The 20,627-nt window shown below is 42.3% G+C and overlaps 1 protein-coding gene across 1 annotated transcript in view; it reads left to right on the forward strand.

The window, feature by feature from the left end:
* tln2b (talin 2b) overlaps window positions 1–19,981 on the forward strand; it is a 99,050-nt gene extending 79,069 nt beyond the window's left edge. The window contains 21 exon segments of the mRNA XM_051073362.1: window positions 321–502; window positions 1,437–1,569; window positions 1,682–1,783; window positions 1,917–2,087; window positions 2,877–3,023; window positions 4,281–4,382; window positions 4,527–4,646; window positions 5,322–5,468; window positions 6,535–6,701; window positions 7,128–7,311; window positions 7,774–7,899; window positions 9,824–9,940; window positions 10,498–10,683; window positions 11,148–11,255; window positions 11,858–11,963; window positions 13,348–13,472; window positions 15,576–15,701; window positions 15,788–15,850; window positions 15,933–16,115; window positions 16,207–16,332; window positions 17,678–19,981. Of these exon segments, the coding sequence (XP_050929319.1) occupies window positions 321–502; window positions 1,437–1,569; window positions 1,682–1,783; window positions 1,917–2,087; window positions 2,877–3,023; window positions 4,281–4,382; window positions 4,527–4,646; window positions 5,322–5,468; window positions 6,535–6,701; window positions 7,128–7,311; window positions 7,774–7,899; window positions 9,824–9,940; window positions 10,498–10,683; window positions 11,148–11,255; window positions 11,858–11,963; window positions 13,348–13,472; window positions 15,576–15,701; window positions 15,788–15,850; window positions 15,933–16,115; window positions 16,207–16,332; window positions 17,678–17,806 (2,850 nt within the window). The 3' untranslated portion in view covers window positions 17,807–19,981.
* Window positions 19,982–20,627: the final 646 nt, after the last annotated feature.

Below are 20,627 nucleotides of genomic sequence, written 5' to 3' on the forward strand. Positions count from 1 at the left end.
GTCCTCTAAAAGCTTTATGGCTGTAATCTGTTGGAGGGCAGTGTTTAACGGCGCTCTCTCTCAGCACAGCTGCTCTAATCTTCAGCTTGTTAATCTAATTGTCGAGGGAGGCTTTGGCTCGGATCATAAAGACTGAAGGTGTTTCTTCCTGCGTCTGTGTAAAGCTGCCTTTCTAATCTCATCCCTCCCTTTGATTGCACCTTTGATCTCTCCAAGGTAGTCAAGGAATATTAACAACTCTGTCATACTGATGTGGCTAGCTCTTCGTTGGTGTTACCTGGGCTGTTGTTTCACCTGTGATAATCTTTTCAATTCCACAGGGCTCTGCGGCACAGGAGCCCATTGTGCGCTCGGCCCGCTCCATGCTCGATAGCTCCACTTACCTTTTAGAAACGGCCCGCTCGCTGGTCCTCAACCCCAAAGATCCTCCCACCTGGTCCATACTGGCCGGCCACTCCAGGACCGTCTCTGACTCCATCAAGAGCCTCATCACCTCCATTAGGTTTGTGTTAATCCCACCCATGACCACATCTGTCTCTGCAGGATTATCCCAAATCAAAGTTTAGAAAGGTTTGCTCACAGTAGGAGGGAAAAAAATGTTACTGGAACTGGAGGGCTTTTTTTTTGAATATATCCATTCCCCTAAGCAATAAATTGCCACGTTAGTTTATAGCTGCAGAGCTATATAAACTATAGAATGATGATGAGATGACGAGGCTAGCTGTGTTGGATCTGAAACACATATCACCAAAGGTAGTGCCCCACCCACATCTATCTTCATCATCATCCTCTGAACACATGCATAGACCGCACTGCTCTAACAGCAACTAAGGCTTAGAATAGCCTGCATTTTGATTTAACCCTGGCTGACAGTATTGTAAATATTCACCCTCTTGCTGAGCTTTATATGAGAAAACTGATGCCACTGTCATTGTCTGTATGCTAAATATGAAACTCAAGCCAGCAGCTGATTAGCTAGGCTTAGCAAAAAGACTGGAGTGTCCGCTGGTTGCCAGGCAACCCCCTGTGACAGCAAGACTCCAGGAAATCACTGCTCCATTTTTATATCTTGGTTTTTGCATAGAATTAACAAACTAAATATGACGTGTTAATTAGTGAGCTTTATAGGTGCTTGTGGGTGATTTTGCTTTTTAAGCCTTTTGTCAGAGCCAGGCTAGCTGTTTCCCCCTGCAGCCAGTCTTTATGCTAAGCTAAGCTATCCGGTTACTCTGTTTTATATTTGCTGTAAGTGTTCAACTTTCTCATCTAACTCTCATCAAGAAAGTGATTAAAAAAAGTATTTCCCAAAATGTTATATGATGAATGTCCATTTACTTTTGTGCCATGATTTTGTATTATATATATTTATTTAGTAAATTCATTTGCACAAAAAAATACAGAAACCTATTTTACTTTTTCAATATTTCTGGTGATAGGGACAAGGCGCCCGGACAGAGGGAGTGTGATTACTCCATTGATAACATCAATAAATGTATCCGGGACATTGAGCAAGCTTCCCTGGCCGCTGTTGGGCAGACCCTGCCCTGTAGAGATGATATCTCCATGGAAGTGAGTTCATGTACCCCATCTATCTATCTTGTCTGAGAGAAAGAACTTAATGGGATCTGTAGCTGTTCTGTTGTGACTTATACTGTAATTCTCTGCCATTGTAACTCACCAGGCGCTCCAGGAGCAGCTGACATCCTCTGTGCAGGAGATTGGGCATCTGATTGATCCCGTCTCCACCGCAGCCCGAGGCGAAGCTGCCCAACTAGGACACAAGGTGCCAGTCTGATCATATATCCCTTCATCCCCCTGGATTTAGACAGAATAAGCCATTCTGTCTGTTTTTTTTTTATTTTTTATCTTGTGATCCAATCCCTCCTCAGACGGCTCTCTTAAACTCATTCTCCCAGGTGACCCAGCTGGCCAGTTACTTTGATCCACTCATTGTGGCATCGGTGGGCCTTGCCTCGAAGCTCCAGGACCACCAGCAGCAGATGACCATCCTGGATCAGACCAAGACCCTGTCTGAATCTGCCCTGCAGATGCTCTATGCTGCCAAGGAGGGCGGGGGAAATCCAAAGGTACTAAGCAGTTGATAATATTCAAACAGCTATGTTTAGACCACTATTTAAAGGTTGATCTATGATGATAGTAAGCTAAATTTCAACGAGCAGGTCTAGCCAGCAGAGCAGTCGTGTTTTTTACAGGATAGCTCTTTTTTTAAGGGACTCAAGTTATTCTTTACTGCTCAGCATGAAGAGGTCCCCTCTGCCTCACTCACTGTAATTCTCTGTTATATGTTCTTCTATCAGCTCTAAGTCATTTGCTCGTATTCAACTCGCACAGAACAAAGGCGCAACAAGTTCTCACTAGCTTTTATGGCTCTCTATTAATGTTAGAATTGATTTTAAGATTTTGGGGATTGTTTTTTTAAAACCTAGTCACTGCACAATTTCTAATCCTATTCTCAGCTGATTCTACTGTTCCCCAAACCCAGCTAACATTATTAGAGTCACAAAATAAAATGGTTTTGTGAGGACTTTCTTTTGTGTCATAAGATTGCCTGTCTACCCCTGCACTCTATAATTCTCTTCTTTTTATTTAGACGGTGTAACTGTATTTTGATATATCACATGTTACTGTTGTACAACATGTCAAATGTCAAGATCAAGCGTTTGACATATTAGAAAATACAGTGGTACAAGGTTTTACAACTGCAAGAATCCAGCCGGGTGAAATGTCCTCTAGCTAGAGGCGAAGTACTTACCAGCTGTAGGGACACACTCCAGAGCTGTTGTCAAGCTGATAAATATCCTCGCGGCTAGATCAAGACTGTCACAGAGACATTAATCAGCTGACTCTGTCCCCAGGCGTCCCACACCCACGACGCCATCTCCGAAGCAGCCCAGCTGATGAAGGAGGCCGTGGATGACATCATGGTGACTTTAAATGAGGCGGCCAGTGAGGTGGGCATGGTTGGGGGCATGGTGGAGTCCATCGCTGAGTCCATGGGCAGGGTAAGCGCTGGTGTTTCTGTGGGTAGAAGAGTGACACTCTCTCTTGAGAAGTCCACACAGGTGGTTTAAATGGATTTCAGGTTGACACCTATTCCCTATCTTATTTGTCTGAAGATGAAATGAGCTTTCCCTGTAAGAGTGATTCCACAGTGGGTAATGCTGAGAGCGTGTCCTTGTCAGTGACTCTCATTAGTCCAGTGGATGACAAGTTTTAAATCCATAGCCCACTGGTGATGTTAGCTGTCACTCATCCTGCTGGGAGACATGTCAATGTGTTGACAGGGCGGTTAATAATTGACGATGATCTGCAGATACTCAGACATATACACTTGGCTTAGATCTTGTCCTTCACTTTTATTTTTCCTTCTTGTGGTTTTTTAAATTTATTTTACCCTGAGTTTAGCCATAGGAAGGCAACCAACATTAAAACCCTGTTAGTATATATATAAAGTAGAACGACTTTATAAGAATGCATATATAGAAACAGTTTAAATGTTCTCACTAATAGTTTTTTAATTAGTAAGAAATTAGATATCAATTAATGAGTTATACTGTACAACAAAAAGAACTAAGGTTACCAAATTACCATATTGGTGATGCCAGCATGGCTTGATTAATGAAAATTTGCAACTGTAGATTTGATCATTTATTTTAATGTGGAAAAATCCACTATCATTTATTAGCAGCATGGTATAGGATGCAGTCATACTACTTTACTATGTTTACTCTATAGTCTGATTGATACAGTTTAAAATCTGTATGTTTATTCATATGTTAATTTAACAAAGCACATTACATAAACAGAGAAAAATTCCTTAAATATAGTCATCAAAACAAGATATTTAAGAGCTGGCTGTTTTTTACCTGAAAGATAGAATCGTCAGTGCTCTCTGGCGGACAAACTATATAATGGAGTCACTGTTTATAACTTACCTCAGGCATAAAATATCTTTGGCATTTCTGTACTGCAAATTCTTGTTACTTACTGGCCAATGTACAGTATATGATTATACAGATATATCTGTAAAAAGTTCATATTGAATGATATATTTTTCAGACTGGTTTAATGGTTGGGTTGTAATTTGGTCGAAAGCCATTTTAGGAGTCAGAAAGTCAGTGGGATGGATCCTTTATGAAACTTCCATTGAATGCAAGAATAATCATAACCAAAACTATATTTAATTTTTACTAATCTATAAAGCAGCACATGTATTCCCTAATGTAAAAAAGTAAGTACCATTGGGTTGATCTTCACAGCTGGATGAAGGAACACCCCCTGAACCCGAGGGCTCCTTTGTGGACTACCAGACCACCATGGTGAAGTTCTCCAAGGCCATCGCCATCACTGCACAGGAAATGGTGGGTGTACTAATGTGCTTGGATGTCCATGCCTGACTGTGTGTTTTCCATTACTTCTCCAATCTACAGTGACAATATTTGTCAGTAGGTCTGGGGAAACATTAATCTGCTTGTGCTGATGATGTATGTTCTCTCTGCCGCCAGATGACTAAGTCGGTAACCTGCCCTGAGGAGCTGGGTGGCCTTGCCTCTCAGGTGACAGTGGACTACGGACAGCTAGCGCACCAAGGACGCCTTGCTGCAGCCACTGCAGAGCCAGAGGAGGTGAAAAACCATGCCCTCTGTCCTATAGAGGATGTGTGGGAAGATTACATACTCACACTGTATGAAAGATTTAACACATCACGTCATATGTCTCTTTACTATTATACCCCTGAAATGTCAGACTGAAATATCAGCTTAGGTCTGCATTTTACACCAAAAATGCTCTCGGATATAGTCACTCACACACTGATCAGAGCAGATATTTGCTGTTCTTCGATATGACGCCCCTTTCTCTGGACTGCTCCCGACAGCGTGAGATCAAACAGAAATATACCCCTCCAGCGTCCATCACTCTCAGCACCCACATACTCCTTTCTTAAAGCTTTTCTGCATAGTCCAGAGGACAGAAATGTGTGGAAACATTGCACTAATAAGCACACAGCTCTTATCAATATCTTGTATACAACAGGCTGCTGGTAACCCTGCTGGTTACCATAGCGACATTGTGCCTCTACAAGTCTAAAAGCCTATAGTGATGCTTATAATGAAGTACCACCCACCCGTGAATCTCAGTCTGGAAATTAAAGGTGTAGTGCCAGCATTCCCTCTCTGAGGGTGCTTGAAATCATTTTCATCCTCCCACTGGATAAAGAGACATGCCAGTTTAGGACATGACCGCGATTGTGTAGCACAGTGACACAAAATGAGAAGATGGATGCCTGGTTATGCTTTCAGGTCGGTTTCCAGATAAGGACACGGGTGCAAGAGCTGGGCCACGGCTGTATCTACCTGGTCCAGAAGGCTGGAGCCCTGCAGCTCAGCCCCACTGACAGCTTCTCCAAAAGGGAGCTCATCGAGTGTGCCCGAGCAGTCACAGAGAAGGTAAGCTACGTGGACAGAAACTGGTACAGCATCTTTAACTCTTGGAGGAAGGAAGGTGGTTTTTTTATTATTATTATTTTGACTTTCTAAGGGAAGTCTATTTTTGCTGTCATATTTTGCTATCTGTGCTGTTTGAAGTTTGGTGGCAGCACCAACTCAGCATTAGCATTTTTATGAAAATATATTTCATGCATTTCCCAGTACTGCTGCTGTATGTATATCATTTAAATAAAGTGATAGAGAACATATAAGTATGTGAAAATTCAAGAATTTAGAAGAAGTTTCCTATATTGTAGCTGACAGGTACAATATGACTGCTTTGTATTTTAATTATTATTCATTATTTTCTAATATAGCTTCAGCCTTAATTTGAACCTGCAGAAGACTGTAGGTTTAATGTATGCTATTTTAGGTGATAATAACTGGTGCTTTACTATATAGTCATGCAGGTCATGAAAGCTCTCCTGACCACCCTCACACTGTGCAGGTAGTAATAATACTAATGTCTCCCTGCTGTGACCCTGGCAGTGGATAGCCAGTGCCACTTAGACATTAGAATTTCTCTCTCTACTCTGAGGCTATGATTTGAGTCAGGGCTCATATCAAACTTGAATAATTTGTGGTCTCATGCTTGCTGATACGTGAAGCTTGCGCCTTGTCAAAACGTACCTCTCAGGGCTTTCCGATTTGTTTATGAGGGATGGGCAGACACCAGTCTTCGGGGGAGTTGCGTGATTTGCAGAGTCAGGCTCATTGACTTAATGTGATTGTGCAGCAGAGTCTGATTTAATGCGCTTTTAACCCTGCTCTCCTCTCCTAGTACCAGCTTCCTCTCTATAATCCAGCTTGTCCAGATATTTCACTCTGAACATTTGCAGCCTCACTCACCTGCTTTGTAAAGATTCCACCAACAACCTATAAAGAGGAGAAAAAAATGCAGTTTAATCATCAGACGAGTGCAATGCATACAGAAGCTGGGGTTATTTATAGCTGTCTTTACACCTCTGAAAACAGCATGTTTGAAGGACTTTTCTGCATATCTAATGCTATGCTTCACATGTTCCAGGTGTCCTTGGTGCTGTCAGCTCTGCAGGCGGGGAACAAAGGCACCCAGGCCTGTATCACAGCAGCCAGCGCTGTTTCTGGCATCATCGCCGACCTGGACACCACCATCATGTTCGCCTCAGCTGGAACACTGAACCCTGAGAATGAAGAGTCTTTTGCTGACCACAGGTGCAATGACCTTGCCTCAAACAAGAGAAGCAGACTAAGCCATGATGTTAAATTTACACCTCCAATCACCAAAAAGAGCAGCATTTTATAATGTTAAAAATGGAACATATATTAATAGGTTTTGAGAGTACGAGAGTAATAAAACTTACGTTGCATGTGCTATGAGTCAACTTAGTAAGATTTCAGTTGCTAGGATTTCTCGCTGCGACACCAGAGCTCCTTTTTTCTTTTGATGACTCACTCAGGAGAAGTGCAGTTTGCCAATAAAGCGGAATACGGAGATGCAATTCACATAATGAATGTAAATTGAAAATTGTCCTTACTAAACACACATTCTGTTCAGAGAAGCAACAGCTTCCTTTCATATTGCTGGTGCTTGAGTGTGACTGCGGACCAGATTGTGACACAATGTGTCCCATCCCTCAGGGAGAGCATCTTGAAGACAGCCAAGGCGCTGGTGGAGGACACCAAGCTGCTGGTCGCTGGAGCCGCGTCCAGCCAGGAGAAACTGGCCCACGCCGCCCAGTCCTCGGCCAAGACCATCACCCAGCTCACTGAGGTGGTCAAACTAGGAGCGACCAGCATGGGATCCGAGGACCCAGAGACACAGGTGATGAAAATCCAGAACACACATAGACTAAAGAATGTCTAATAGAACCACAGATGTTTCAGCCATATGTAGTCACAGTTGTATGCTCTTATTTTCTAAGAGATTTAAATCTTTAACAAAGCTCAGTTATTACTTTTTAATTCAGCAGCATGGATCTTTCTTCTGCTATTATGACTCTTTGTCAATATACTTTCCTTTAATATTGTCATTTACAATGAATGACTTCTATCTGTCTGTACACCCAGTGTTATACTCTCTATGTAATTCCAGTTTCATCTGATACACACTGTGTCTCCTTTTTCCCCTGTGTGCATGCCTCTATCTCTGCCCTGCACTAAGTCTGAAGTATCATGACTAGGTGGGAGTGATAAAGGCGGCAGTGTTAAATCCTCTCCTCGGGTACGTCTGATAAACCTATACTCTGACCATTGTGCCGTATTGATTCCGGCTCTATCTCCTCAGGTGGTTCTGATAAACGCGGTGCGCGACGTGGCCAAGGCTCTGGCTGAACTCATCGGTGCCACCAAATGTGCCGCCGGCAAGCCAGCAGACGACCCATCCATGTATCAGTTGAAGAGCGCTGCCAAGGTAAAGGATAGAACATTCAAACAAATGACTGTCATATCTGGTTTAGCTGTGTATTGATTTCTGCGATTCAAGGCTCCAATTTATTCTTCTTTCTCACTGAGAGGATACAGCATGTAGATCTGTATTCCGAAAATGCTCTCTTTTTATTATCATTGTGTTTAGCTTGACATGTCTGGTAGCACACTGCACGCTTTTTATACAAGAAGGATATGATCAGTGTTATCAGGGTGTGTATTTTACTCACTTTTTCTTCCATATTTGGAACTAGACTCATTACAAAGATTTACATTTTGTATATACATTTGTGTTTCTTTGTATGAGAGAACGAGGGCTAGTCTGCTCTACTGAGAACTATCTGTAACCAGAGGATTTTCTGTACTCTGATCATTGAGACCAGTACTGCTTGAGTGGCAAGACCTGATCTAAGCGAAGCTTCAAGTAAAGCTCAGTCTAACAACTGTATTTATCATGTCAAGTCAGTTTTATTTACAGTATATAATCCAAAAACTCAAGTTTACCTCATAGTGCTTCACAATCTCTACAAGACACAACATCTGCTATCATTTAGAGCCTTAACCGAGGCAAGAAACCACATGAAAAACTTTAAAGGTGAAACAAATGGGAAAAACATGAGAAAAAGGCAACAATTCCTCTTCCAAACTACACATACATATAATAGGTGGGGTATATGCAAAATAGCAAGAAATAACAGCTGTAGAACTACAATGTGGAGAAACAAAAGGTACAATATCAAACTTTTGATGAGTAAACTACTATATAAAGTGTATGAAGTATGATATAAAGTAAATACTAAATGTAATAAGTTTTTCAGACGAAGTGTACAATATGTTTTTATGCCTTTGTGCTGGTAACAACCTTGGCCTGAGGCATTATGTTTTCATGTTGTCCATCTATTCGTCCATCCCATTCTTGTGCACGCAATATCCCAGGAACGCCTTGAGGATTCCTTCGGTTTTGGCAGAAACATTCACTTGGACTCAAGGATTAGCGGATTATAATATAGTGATCCTGAGGTCAAAGATCAAGGTCACACTAACCTCACAAAACATGTTTTTGGCCATAACTTAAGAATTCATACACTAATTTGACAACATTTAAGAAAAATGTCTAATAAGATAAAATGATAACATTTTATAAACCAGAAGCTCAAAAGGTCAACTTTACTGTGACATCATAATACTTCGCAAAACTTTTCTGGACATTTTCCAACATCCTAACTCAGGAACAGAAGGGGAGGCAAGTACTGAATCAGTGACTGAGCCTCAGTTTGCTCTGAAACTCTTGATTTTCTTGTCTAATAGTCTAGTTCTAGTCTTCTGGAAACTTCCTCAATTCATTTATTTATTTTACTCACAACTATCATCCTAGCCACAGCATGTAAGTCTAACTGTTGCATGTGGTTCCTTGTGTTTTCTCATCTAAATGGAATTAGGGCCACCCATGGACCTGGTCATGTTGACAGATTGTTTCTGTTCCTCCAACATATGGTGACCCCCAGATGGGACCCTCTCAAACTCCTGGCAGTCATGTTGCTCAAATTCCTAACCTAATAATGTACACTTTGCTGAATGTGGCAGAGACAGGACAGAATGTGTCACCATGAGTAAAACTTGAATTGTTATTTTTCCATTCCAGGTGTCAGTGAATAAACTGTATCACTAGTTCTAAATCAGCCTCCTTCAGTTCAGAAATACATCATTCAGTCTTCTCTTTCTTCAGCGGCTGATTGTTTAATTTTCATTTGATAAGCATCTACAACACATGTAACCATTATTCATTGTAATGGAATCAGTGAAAGAGGAGGCAAACATTATTTTGCAATATAATGCTTTGCAGCTGAGGAGAAAGGGCTCCACCTCCTGGTTTGACTGTGAGCCTCATTATTACTCCCTTTATTTGACAGGTCATGGTGACCAACGTGACGTCTCTTCTAAAAACAGTGAAGGCAGTGGAGGATGAAGCCACTCGCGGGACGAGGGCACTGGAGGCCACCATAGAGTGCATCAAGCAGGAGCTGACAGTAAGGGTGCCTGACAGGCCAAGCCACTTCTTCTGTGGCCTATAGGGAGTCAACTGCTGAGACACAGCCCCTCTGAGAAGTTGGCTCAAAGAGGGTCAGGGATATCTATGTCTATTATTCTGAACAAAACAGGGGAGCTTTTTGTTCTTTCTTTCCCCTTTATTATCTGTCCAGCTCCTTTCCTCCTCCTTCCCACTCGGCCCCTGCAGGTTTCTCACAGCTCTTGTTCTTATCAGGGTCTGGGTAGCAGGCACCGGCAGGAGAAAGAAAAAGGAGAAGATTTCAAGAGCTTGTTTTTTTTGTAATTTACTGCTAATCCTTATCGGAGGACCCCTAGCCCGTGAGAGGGCTTTGCCAAGAGCTGCAGCCAAAGCTAAATTCAACACAGTCTACCTAACTCATACTGCTACCCATATTAGGATTTCTGTTTACACTGATTACAAATTCTTAAGCCTCATCAGTTCCTCTATGAAACTTTTTCAATCTATATTAACATATCTGACTCCCTGCCATGCCTATACCCAACCAGTTGTGTCTGTGGTTCATCATCATACCAGGTGTTCCAGTCCAAAGACGTCCCAGACAAGTCCACCACACCCGAGGAGTTCATCCGCATGACAAAGGGCATCACCATAGCAACGGCCAAGGCGGTGGCCGCGGGCAACTCTGCTCAGCAGGAGGACGTGATCGCCACTGCCAACCTGAGCCGAAAAGCCATCTCCGATATGCTGACTACCTGCAAGGTGCTAATCCACTCACCGCCCTGCCAGAACAGGCCTCACACAGACAGCAACCGGGTTGCCAGGGAACACGTGAGCCCGGCCTGCTGAGAGCAGATAGGACATTAGAGTCTAGTCTACTTTACGGCTGCTCCCGCTGGTAGTGACTCAGTCACTTTTCAAAGTCGTGCAGCGGAGCATCAGTCAGCATGTCCTTCAGCGACCATAGAACATAGAATAGTCGCAGCGAGTTGAAACAGAGGGAAGACAGAGCATTGTAGGCTGTGCTAATTTTTTTTTTTAAAAACAAGGGATTACAACACAAACAAGGGAAGAAGTAGAGATTTATTTAAAGCTATTCCAGACCTCACATGGCACACTCTCACACTGATATCAGTACCCGTGTCAAAGCTTAACATACCACCACGAACAATGTTTATGTCCTTTTTTAAATTAACCATACAGCATTGTTTTCTCACCCTCCTTAGCAAGCAGCACACCACCCAGAGGTGGGCGAGGAACTGAGGAGCAGGGCCCTGCAGTACGGCTCTGAGTGCACCAACGGATACATCAACCTTCTGGAGCAAGTGCTGCAGGTTAGAATGAGACAGAAACAGCATGTGTCATAAATAAATAATAGAAGCAGCTTGTGCACGTGCGTGTCTCCAGCTATGGATGGATGGAACCTGGTCTGTACTATTACCTTAGTGAAATTTCACAGGTCTTATCTACAAGATTATATCCTGTGATGCTTGACAAATCTCCCCAGGCTCCCTGTCACTCATACTCTGCATTTACAGTTATATCACTGTGAACTGATAACAGAAGAAGGTCTCATGAATGATGCCTATTCTTATGCATGAATGACAGGACTGAAGACTTGAAATTTGCTTCTGTGTCTGCAGTCTGTCTGTCTTTATAACAGCACTCCCCATGTGTTGTGTTAAGACAAGTGCGTTGACATGACAAGTCAACACACTTTCATGTCTGCTAGTTAATGCTTAATGAATCATCCCATTCACATAATTAGTTACTAGTACATCATGTTATTCTGGCAGGATGTTTGGCCACTGAAAGTACTGTGTTTTATAATTTTGTGGCAGCCTTCATCTTTGCTTTCTGATGCATCTTTTACATTATGTTTACTTGTGTGTGTGCATGTGTGTGTGTCTGTACACGGGCTCTTTTGTGTTTTCAGGTGTTGCAGAAGCCCACGCTGGAGCAGAAGCAGCAGCTGGCCATACACTCGAAGCATGTGGCGGCGTGTGTAACAGAGCTCGTCCAGACAGCTGAGGCCATGAAAGGTAAGGCCACACACACATATGCTGCTGAAGTACACTGTCACACGCTCTTACACAATGCACACAAACAAGAGTTAGGCTCCACAAACTTTAGTTACCTGCGACCCCGTTCTCGCTGATGTCAGGATTTTATGGACCATTTAACGCGCATGAGAGTTGTGTATATTTAGCATTCAGAGCGTTTGATACTCTATGAAAGTGTATAATGTTATTTCATTTCGGAGGCATGAATTTTACTCAAGCTTGTGTAGCTTTCCAAAAATCGTTGGCAGCAGATTTTAATTTTAAAATGACTGTGAGACAGTATACGCGCTGCAGTGTAAAACCAGGAAAGCTGACATTGCAGCATACAGTTTAAAAGCAAGGGGATTCCCATTAGGAGCCAACCCAATTTGATTAAATGTAAAAAAATAAAAAATAAAAATGACAGGATTGTGGCGATGTTGGAGATTAGTCAAAGGAGCCCTAATCCTCTTGTGCATGAATAATATTATAGTGTCACTGAGTCAAGCTGCCGAACCTGTCTGTGTCCCTAATAAAGATAGGTCATGAAAATCACTTTACAATATTGAGATCGCACAGATGAGTGACTGCCCCGTAAATTGTTCCAGATTAAGCTCTGTAGGATGGTTATGACACAAACATACTAGAGTGTTACCTCTAGAAAACTGCACTGCCACATCTGACAGGAGTAATAGATTGTGTTTGGATGAGAATTAGATTTCAGCGTATAGCCTGAGACCCAGCGGGACTATCCACTTCACCTCTCTAATGTCCCATGTGCTCTCCTCCTCTCTCTCTCTCTCTCTCTCTCTCTCCCCCCCCCTGCTCTTTTCCTTGCTGCCTCAGATGGAGGTAAGTGGGATATGGTGTGTTTTGTTCCTTCAGATCACCTTTCATAGAATCAGAAGGGAAGGGGAGGGGGAATAGACGGCTTGGGGGGTGGGGGCGCAGAACAGATTTCCCCAGAGCTCAACATAATCTATGAAAACATTGTTCCATCTGCTTTACCAAGCTGTTCCCCAAACAGCACCGTTTTATGGGCACTTAAAAACCTATAAAAAGACAATGATCCATCAAATGTGCATTTCTTCTAACTTTTAGTTTATTTTATTTAACTTTCAGACAGTACTGTCACACTGCAAGCTTCTTTGGAGTTCGCAGAGCTCATGAGCTTTGCTGCTGTCGAAGGCAGTCGAGATAGATCATCTCTGTGATGCCTGGTTTTTGTGAATGTGTGCATGAAAAAGAACATCTGGTTGATGTTTAACATTGACCTCTCCTCCCTACATAAAATAAAATGTTATCACCAGAATTATTGGCACTGGTGTTTCTTTTGCAAGTCTGTGCTAGATAAGCAACGTCTGGGCGTGTGTCCCTTTTTCAGGATCAGAGTGCGTGGACCCTGAGGACCCCACTGTCATCGCTGAGACCGAGCTCCTCGGAGCAGCAGCGTCCATTGAAGCTGCAGCCAAGAAACTAGAGCAGCTGAAACCCAGGGCCAAGCCCAAGGTATAAGTGCCCCTCTGAATCCTTCCCACCCACACAAACCCAATACGCAGCTTTTTGCCATTAATCAGCAGGGGGAGACCGTGCGGATCGAAGGTAGGAAAAGGTGACAGCGACTTTGAAGTGGAGTCATCTTTTTCGGTGACTGAGCGAGCTGCTATCTTGATATCATTACAGCAGGAAAAAAAAAATGTTTCTTTGTTACACACACTGTGTTGAGTCAGACAGATGGTCCAGTGAGCTAACATATGATGCTCGGAAAACTTTCCTCAAATGCACTTTTGGACATTATTTTCAGTTGTGTTGCCAGGAGACGCAATTACACCGCTGGGTCCTCAAGCTTACGTTGGAATGAGTTCAAGCGTGTGATGAACTGTTGTGACCCTTTCCAGAAGAGAGGGCCTCTGCCTTATTGAACTTATTTCCTTTGTTTCATTGCAGTGTTCCTCATTTCTAAACAAAATCAGGGAGGCTTTTTCAGGCTGTTATTCACCACCCCCCCCAGCCCCCCAACACACACACACACACACACACACACATGCTGTGGTATTGCCTAAAAGACAAACCAACTTTATCCCCACAATATGCAGAGAAAATAGGAGATGGTAGTGATAGTGCTTGTTGGAAAGTGAAATTATTTTTCTATTCTTCTGTATGCCATACAGGATTGTGTTTGTGGTGTGCTACTGCATGATGATTGTGTGTGTTCGTTTACCTCTCTCTGAAGACTGAATAGTTGGATCCTAGTGCTCCTCCTTGCCTGTAATGCCCCCCCCCCCCCCTTTTCTATACCTCTTCCTGTACTTCCTGTGATTGTCAGTTCCACCTTCTGCCTGTTTGATATGAAGGATTGCATATTTAGGTTACCCCAATTTTAATAAAGACCATATAATGCTCTGTCTCATACTATAATTCCACAGCTACAGACTGCATTTATGAAAAGGGGATTAGTGGGTGAAAGGCTTTTTCCTCTTTTAGACGTCAGTGTCTCCCTCTAGTGATCTAACAGGAAGCAGCTCTGCCAAATAGCATTTGGAGGGGGGGGGGGGGGTGCACTGAGTAAATTTTTTCCTCATTTGTCCACCCCTGATTTGATGAAGAAGATGAAGAAGAAAAAGCCATTATGTTCATATATATATATATATATATATATATAAGATTTTTATATGATTTTTAATCCAAAAGTCAATTTTATTCCGAGACAGACTTAATGAGGTGCTACTGATAGTTCCTTGAGGTGCCAAGCCATCATATCATCTATCAAATCGCGCAGGCGTTAACATGCTTCCATCAAATATTTATATATTTATTTGTCTTAAACAGTTTGGGTTTTCCTCCTTCCCCCTCTTTACTCCCTCTCCTCTCTGCTCCTTCATCCTGCCCTGTAAGGAGGGAGCATTCTCCTGCTCCCAGCATGCCTCCCTGCCCTGCGCCCTCCCCCACCACCACCCCTCCCTCCTCTCTGAGCCGTTGTAGACCTGGAAGCCTTCTCTGCAGGGCTCTGTCTGATATGTTTGATATATTAGGTTGTTATTCAGTCCAACTATATATCAAACATATTCCTACAGTGTCCCGCCCTGTCTCCAGCCACGTGTGCCTTATGTGTTTATGGAGGTCTATCAATCTATCAGTGGAGGTCAATCAAATGCCGCTGGCTCCTGAGGCAGAGATGATCATTTGTTAACTGTCCCTGAACTGATATACTGTGATCCTCAAGCTGGTATTTAGTTCAGGTTTGGGAAATGGGGTGATGTATCTAGATACCACTCTGTTGTCTCTGAAAAATAATCCTCTTTGACTGTGCTTCGTGGGCAAGATATACAGTATACATTATACTCAGAGTCATATATGAGGTCATGTCCTCCCTGGGGATTTGGGTTTTTTCAGAAAACTAGGAGGGAGATTAAATTCTGCAATTAAAAACTAGCACTTAGTGGATATTTTATAGTCTGAATATGATTACTTTTAGGCCAATAAGTAGAAGAATAGAATATTTAGACCTTCATGTTGGGAAATTTCAGACAATATAAACAATTTGTTACAGACAATAATAATAATCCTTTCTGTAGTTTGAAGTCTTAACTTGATATGTGGTTTTCATTCCAGCAGGCAGATGAGACGCTGGATTTTGAGGAACAGATCTTAGAGGCAGCAAAGTCCATCGCTGCAGCAACTAGTGCTCTTGTTAAATCTGCATCAGCAGCTCAGAGAGAACTGGTGGCGCAAGGCAAGGTCAGTCTATGCACCCACTCACACGCTCTTGGAGATGGACATACTACTCTTGATAATGTGATACAATGTTTACGTTCTATCTTCAGGTGGGATCCAATTCAGCCAATGCAGTGGATGATGGGCAGTGGTCACAGGGTCTCATATCAGCGGTAAGCTTGTCGTATGTTAACTCAGATTCAAGCAAAATGTGAAACAAAATGAGCATGTGTGAAATTTGCTTGCTTGCTGTAGGCGCGTATGGTCGCAGCGGCCACCAGTAACCTTTGCGAGGCAGCTAACGCCTCAGTTCAGGGCCACGCCAGTGAGGAGAAGCTCATCTCTTCAGCCAAGCAGGTCGCAGCCTCCACAGCTCAGCTGCTGGTGGCCTGCAAGGTGAAAGCGGATCAGGATTCCGAAGCCATGAGGAGACTCCAGGTAACACTGAAACACGGTCTTGATTTATCCAGTGGAAACTGTGTATATGTGGGTTGGGTGCGTGCTAACTTTGAGATGATTGGTTTTGAAGGCTGCCGGCAACGCGGTGAAGCGAGCCTCAGACAACCTGGTGAAGGCAGCTCAGAAAGCAGCATTTGACAAGACTGAAGATGACAGTGTGGTGGTAAAGACCAAATTCGTCGGAGGCATAGCTCAGGTGAGACAAAATTTTGAAAGATCTTTATGAGAGACTGGGAACAAAAATCATCTCTATTGTGTGGTTTGCCCTTTTCACTGAAAGTTTGCACCTCTCGCTGATGTGTCAAAATGCCACAGTCATTTTTTTCTGAAATTGTGATGAGCTGCTGTGGATAAACAGCTCATCAGCTTCATTTCAAAGCTGTTTACCAGGTTTACCAGACACATCGCTGCAAAACTTCACATCTCTTCAAGCATTTTTCTCTTACAGGAGATAACTTGCTTTCTTTTTATTTTGCAAAAATTTGACAGCAATTGATGTGTGTGTGTGTGTATGTGTGTGTTTTTTTAAGCGCTCCAGAGTGCCACGGGAAGTTTTAGTTTTTATCTTGATTGGTTAAATTACTGTCTCAGTCAGTGGTGCACCCCATCTGGGCTTTAGCTTGTCAGTTTCTCCATCTGACCAATGAGACTCGCTGTCTCATTCATGTCTGATCATTGTTGCACAGAGGGGAGCCTTGGACAACAATGTTTCTTTAAACGCTTCAGACTGTGACTGACAGTTTAGTGTACAGACCAAACAATACAACTATTATTACATTTTTACAGTCACAGAAAAGACAAAAAACATGTTTGTTGTTTTAGTGCTACACTCCCGGATTTAAAAGTGAAATCACAGCTTTACTATCAGCTTTGATTCTTGTGTGTTTACATCCATATTGGGTGAACAGTGTGGAAATGCTGTACCCTGTTTTTACATTGTCTTCCAAATTCAGTGGCTTCTTTCATTCAATCCTGTCTTTTAAGCATTTGAATCACATGCTCATTTGCACTGAGGTCCAGTTAAAAAGTTCTCATTTTCCCTGTCTGTTTCCTTAGGGTCATTGTTCAGCTGTATTATCCCTGTAATTGAGGGACTATGTTTGAAAAGGGATACAGTTCTTATATTGTTGGCTCTGTGTAGATGTAAAGAGCATTAAAGCTGAAATAATCACAACCACAGTCATCTCTCTGCTGGCTTATGGTTCACCGAGTTTTTGTAGCAACAGTTCATTCAGATATGCATAGTATGTAGGAAATGTTACTAGGAGTGATTGGCAGCTATTCAGAGTAAATTTATAAATTCAAATTATTTTTTCTGTTATGTTTAAATGCCTCTTTCTATATGCCATAAGGCACTCTTTCTCGGTGTAAGGTGTTGCTATGTGCATTTTCTCCAGTACTTGGAGTTAATGGGCTGTACAGTGTGAGCTGAGTGCAGCGCAGCTATACAGTAGGTTTTTCATTTCAAGCTGTCCACAGGAATGGGATTAGAATGAGCGAAAGGCACATTTTCTGTCATCTCCCCACCACTCTCGCCTCAGATCATTGCGGCTCAGGAGGAGATGCTAAGGAAGGAGCGAGAGCTGGAGGAGGCCCGGAAGAAGCTGGCTCAGATCCGACAGCAGCAGTACAAGTTCCTGCCCAGTGAGCTGAGGGAGGACGAGGGCTGACTGGCCGAGCGTACACGGACGTGCGCTGTGCTGAGGAGACCCTCTTGCCATGGGGTGACGTTGCCGATGTACTAAAGGCCACTTTACTCTCATATAACCGAGGAATATACAGCACTTGAAACAGGCCTGTTTGGTGAGAAAAACAAGTGCCTGTGCTCTGTAGTGTAATTTGTATGTGTGTGTGCGTATGTGTGTGTGCGTATGTATTTGTCAGTGACCGACATTGACATTCAATAAGGAGAAAGTTGTTACAGTTGTCAATATAAGCAAGTTGAGACAGTCTGATAAAGTTGTATGATAAATGTATCATTGCTTTGTGAGTGTTACTGCATCATGAGCATTACTGACTGTTACAATCACGAACTGAAGATGTTACAAATGCAGACATCTCTATAATCATTGAATGTTCTATAATTGTTGAAGGTTCAGAGCAAATAGAAGTGAAGTGATGATATCTCTGCAGGTGGCAGAACAAACCTAAGGGTCCATAGCTTGTATTCTGTATGTAAAAACCTCAAGGGGTTAATAAAAAGGCAGGAGGGGGCAGGAAGGGGTGCTCCATTTTTACCACTGGCTTGCATGCACCATAATGTCTATACATATCAATGAAGCTACTAACCAATAGAGTAGTACAGAGTGGAAAGGCACTTGTATTTTACTAATAAAAATGTGAAATTGGGGTTTGCTATTAATCTAGCAAATCTTTTGAAATCAAGGATTCAGATTAAACTATGTTGTTCAGCTTGACGCCAAACAGTGAGAGGTTCTGAATCTGATTAAATGACAAGAAATAAAATAACAGACTGGCCAACTATAGCGATAAGCATATTTATTCTTGACTATTTTTTCTAAGGAGTAGGTAGACAGGCGTAATCTGAACTACATATGTGACCAAATATGTCATGCTCCTTGTACATCGCGCCACTTGATGTGACCCCACCGGTTCTTCCCTCACATACACAGAGCAGTGTAAGGAATATATGTTTACATTGTTTGTCATATTTGTTCACTCTTGTCCTCATGTTTTAATTCCTCTCCTGTTAACACTGGCCAGATTTCGTTTGGATGCCCGCTGAACTGTACACACACACACACACACACACACACACACACAAACACACACACACACTAACACATACAGTTACTTTCCAATAGTCACTGCCCTGTCATGGTAAAGGCATTTTCACTTTAGACTGACTGTCTATAGCAATACATCACAAAGAGTATTCTAGCAAGATAATAATGAGAGTTTGTTATTGGTTGGGAGATTGGATGTGTGCAATGATATTTGGCTTTTGGCTCTTGAATGAAACAAGCATACATTATGCACTGAAGTTGCTCGTAAACCTACGCACTGAAGAAGGCAATTTAAAGCTTCCATTATATTAAATGTGGGACATTCTCCCAACAAACTAGAAGGAAATAGCTTCGAGCTCTGATTGAGGAAACTGATTCAATGATTTTGTTTTTTCTTTAGTATATTAATGTATGATATATTGGAAATTTGAAGCAGTTCATCTCCTCAGTCTGTCCATGCCGGTGTCTGGTCTGCATTGTGTACTAGTGCCTTACTCGAGTCTGCCCTGTGAGCAGCTGAAAATCAGGCTGGGTGGGAAGCCTGAGCCTTTCTCCTCTCTGGATCAGAACATTATGCCAGTCTAACGCCCATCGGGGTCTTAATAAACTGTCATCTAGTCCTTTGCCATACAATACAATGCCTTGGCTGGTGGCCTACCTGCCTACAATGTTATAATGCTGATATAAAAGGGCATCTGTGGATACCTTAGGATTTAGAGACCATATTGGAAGACTAACACTATACTGCATTCCATGAGCATGTGGCAATTTGTGTTTGAAGTCGAGAAATCGTTGAAGTTCATTATGCCAAGTCCCTCTCATATGTTGGACTGAATAACTTCCTTGTTTCATTGTCTGATCACTATAAAAGTTCAGTTTTTATCAGTAAATGTTAGAATTACCCTGAAATATACTGTCTAACTGATTTGTCCGAGTATTAACGGAAATAGAAAAAGTTACTAGCTCTGTTATGAATCGGTGTTGTGCTTTCTTTAACAGACTGCATTAGTTTTATGATTTGATGCTGTATGTATTATATTTATCTGGTCACAAAAGTATTTTTTGTATTCACCAAAAATAAAGAGTTTCAAACAACCAGTACTATCAAGATCATTTTGTCCTGTTTTATATCAATGCATGTAGCTGACAGAAGAGATGTCTAGTAGGAAAAAAAAAAAAAAGTAATATGACATTCTTTCCAGCAGATGTCAGTAGTATCCTTTATAGCTGAGTCAGACTTGTCGGTGGATGTTTGGAGAAATGTGTTCTAGTAGAGGGATTGGCAAAGTTAGCCAGACCAAATATGGACATAGTGGATGTGCTTTTTTTCCCCCTCTCCTAGTTCACAGACCAGACCTTTAGGTATGCAGTGATTCCCATCTAAATGATTTGGTCAAGAATTAGATTTTTTTTTTTTTTTTACTCAGGGGTACACAGTTACACAGCCAAAAAATGAATGGATGTTGATAAGTAGTCTGATGTAGACAGTTTGGTGGTCAACTGGCAATAAATCAGACTTGAACTTGCCCTTTTTTTCACTCAAGTGATACAGTGCTTATTTCACACTGAAGCTGAGCCTCTTCCTGTGTTAGCAGCATATGGAGGCAAAGTGTGTGAACGATGGCTAGAGGTGGCCAGTGCAGTACAATGACTTGCCCTAATGAACACCATATTTGGTTGTTTGAGTGTTTTGGTCTCATGCAAGGCCAGGCCACACAGTAGAGAGGGGAAACTGAAGCCATGT

The sequence above is a fragment of the Lates calcarifer genome, linkage group LG10 (assembly GCF_001640805.2).
Source record: "Lates calcarifer isolate ASB-BC8 linkage group LG10, TLL_Latcal_v3, whole genome shotgun sequence".
NCBI lineage: Eukaryota > Metazoa > Chordata > Actinopteri > Centropomidae > Lates > Lates calcarifer.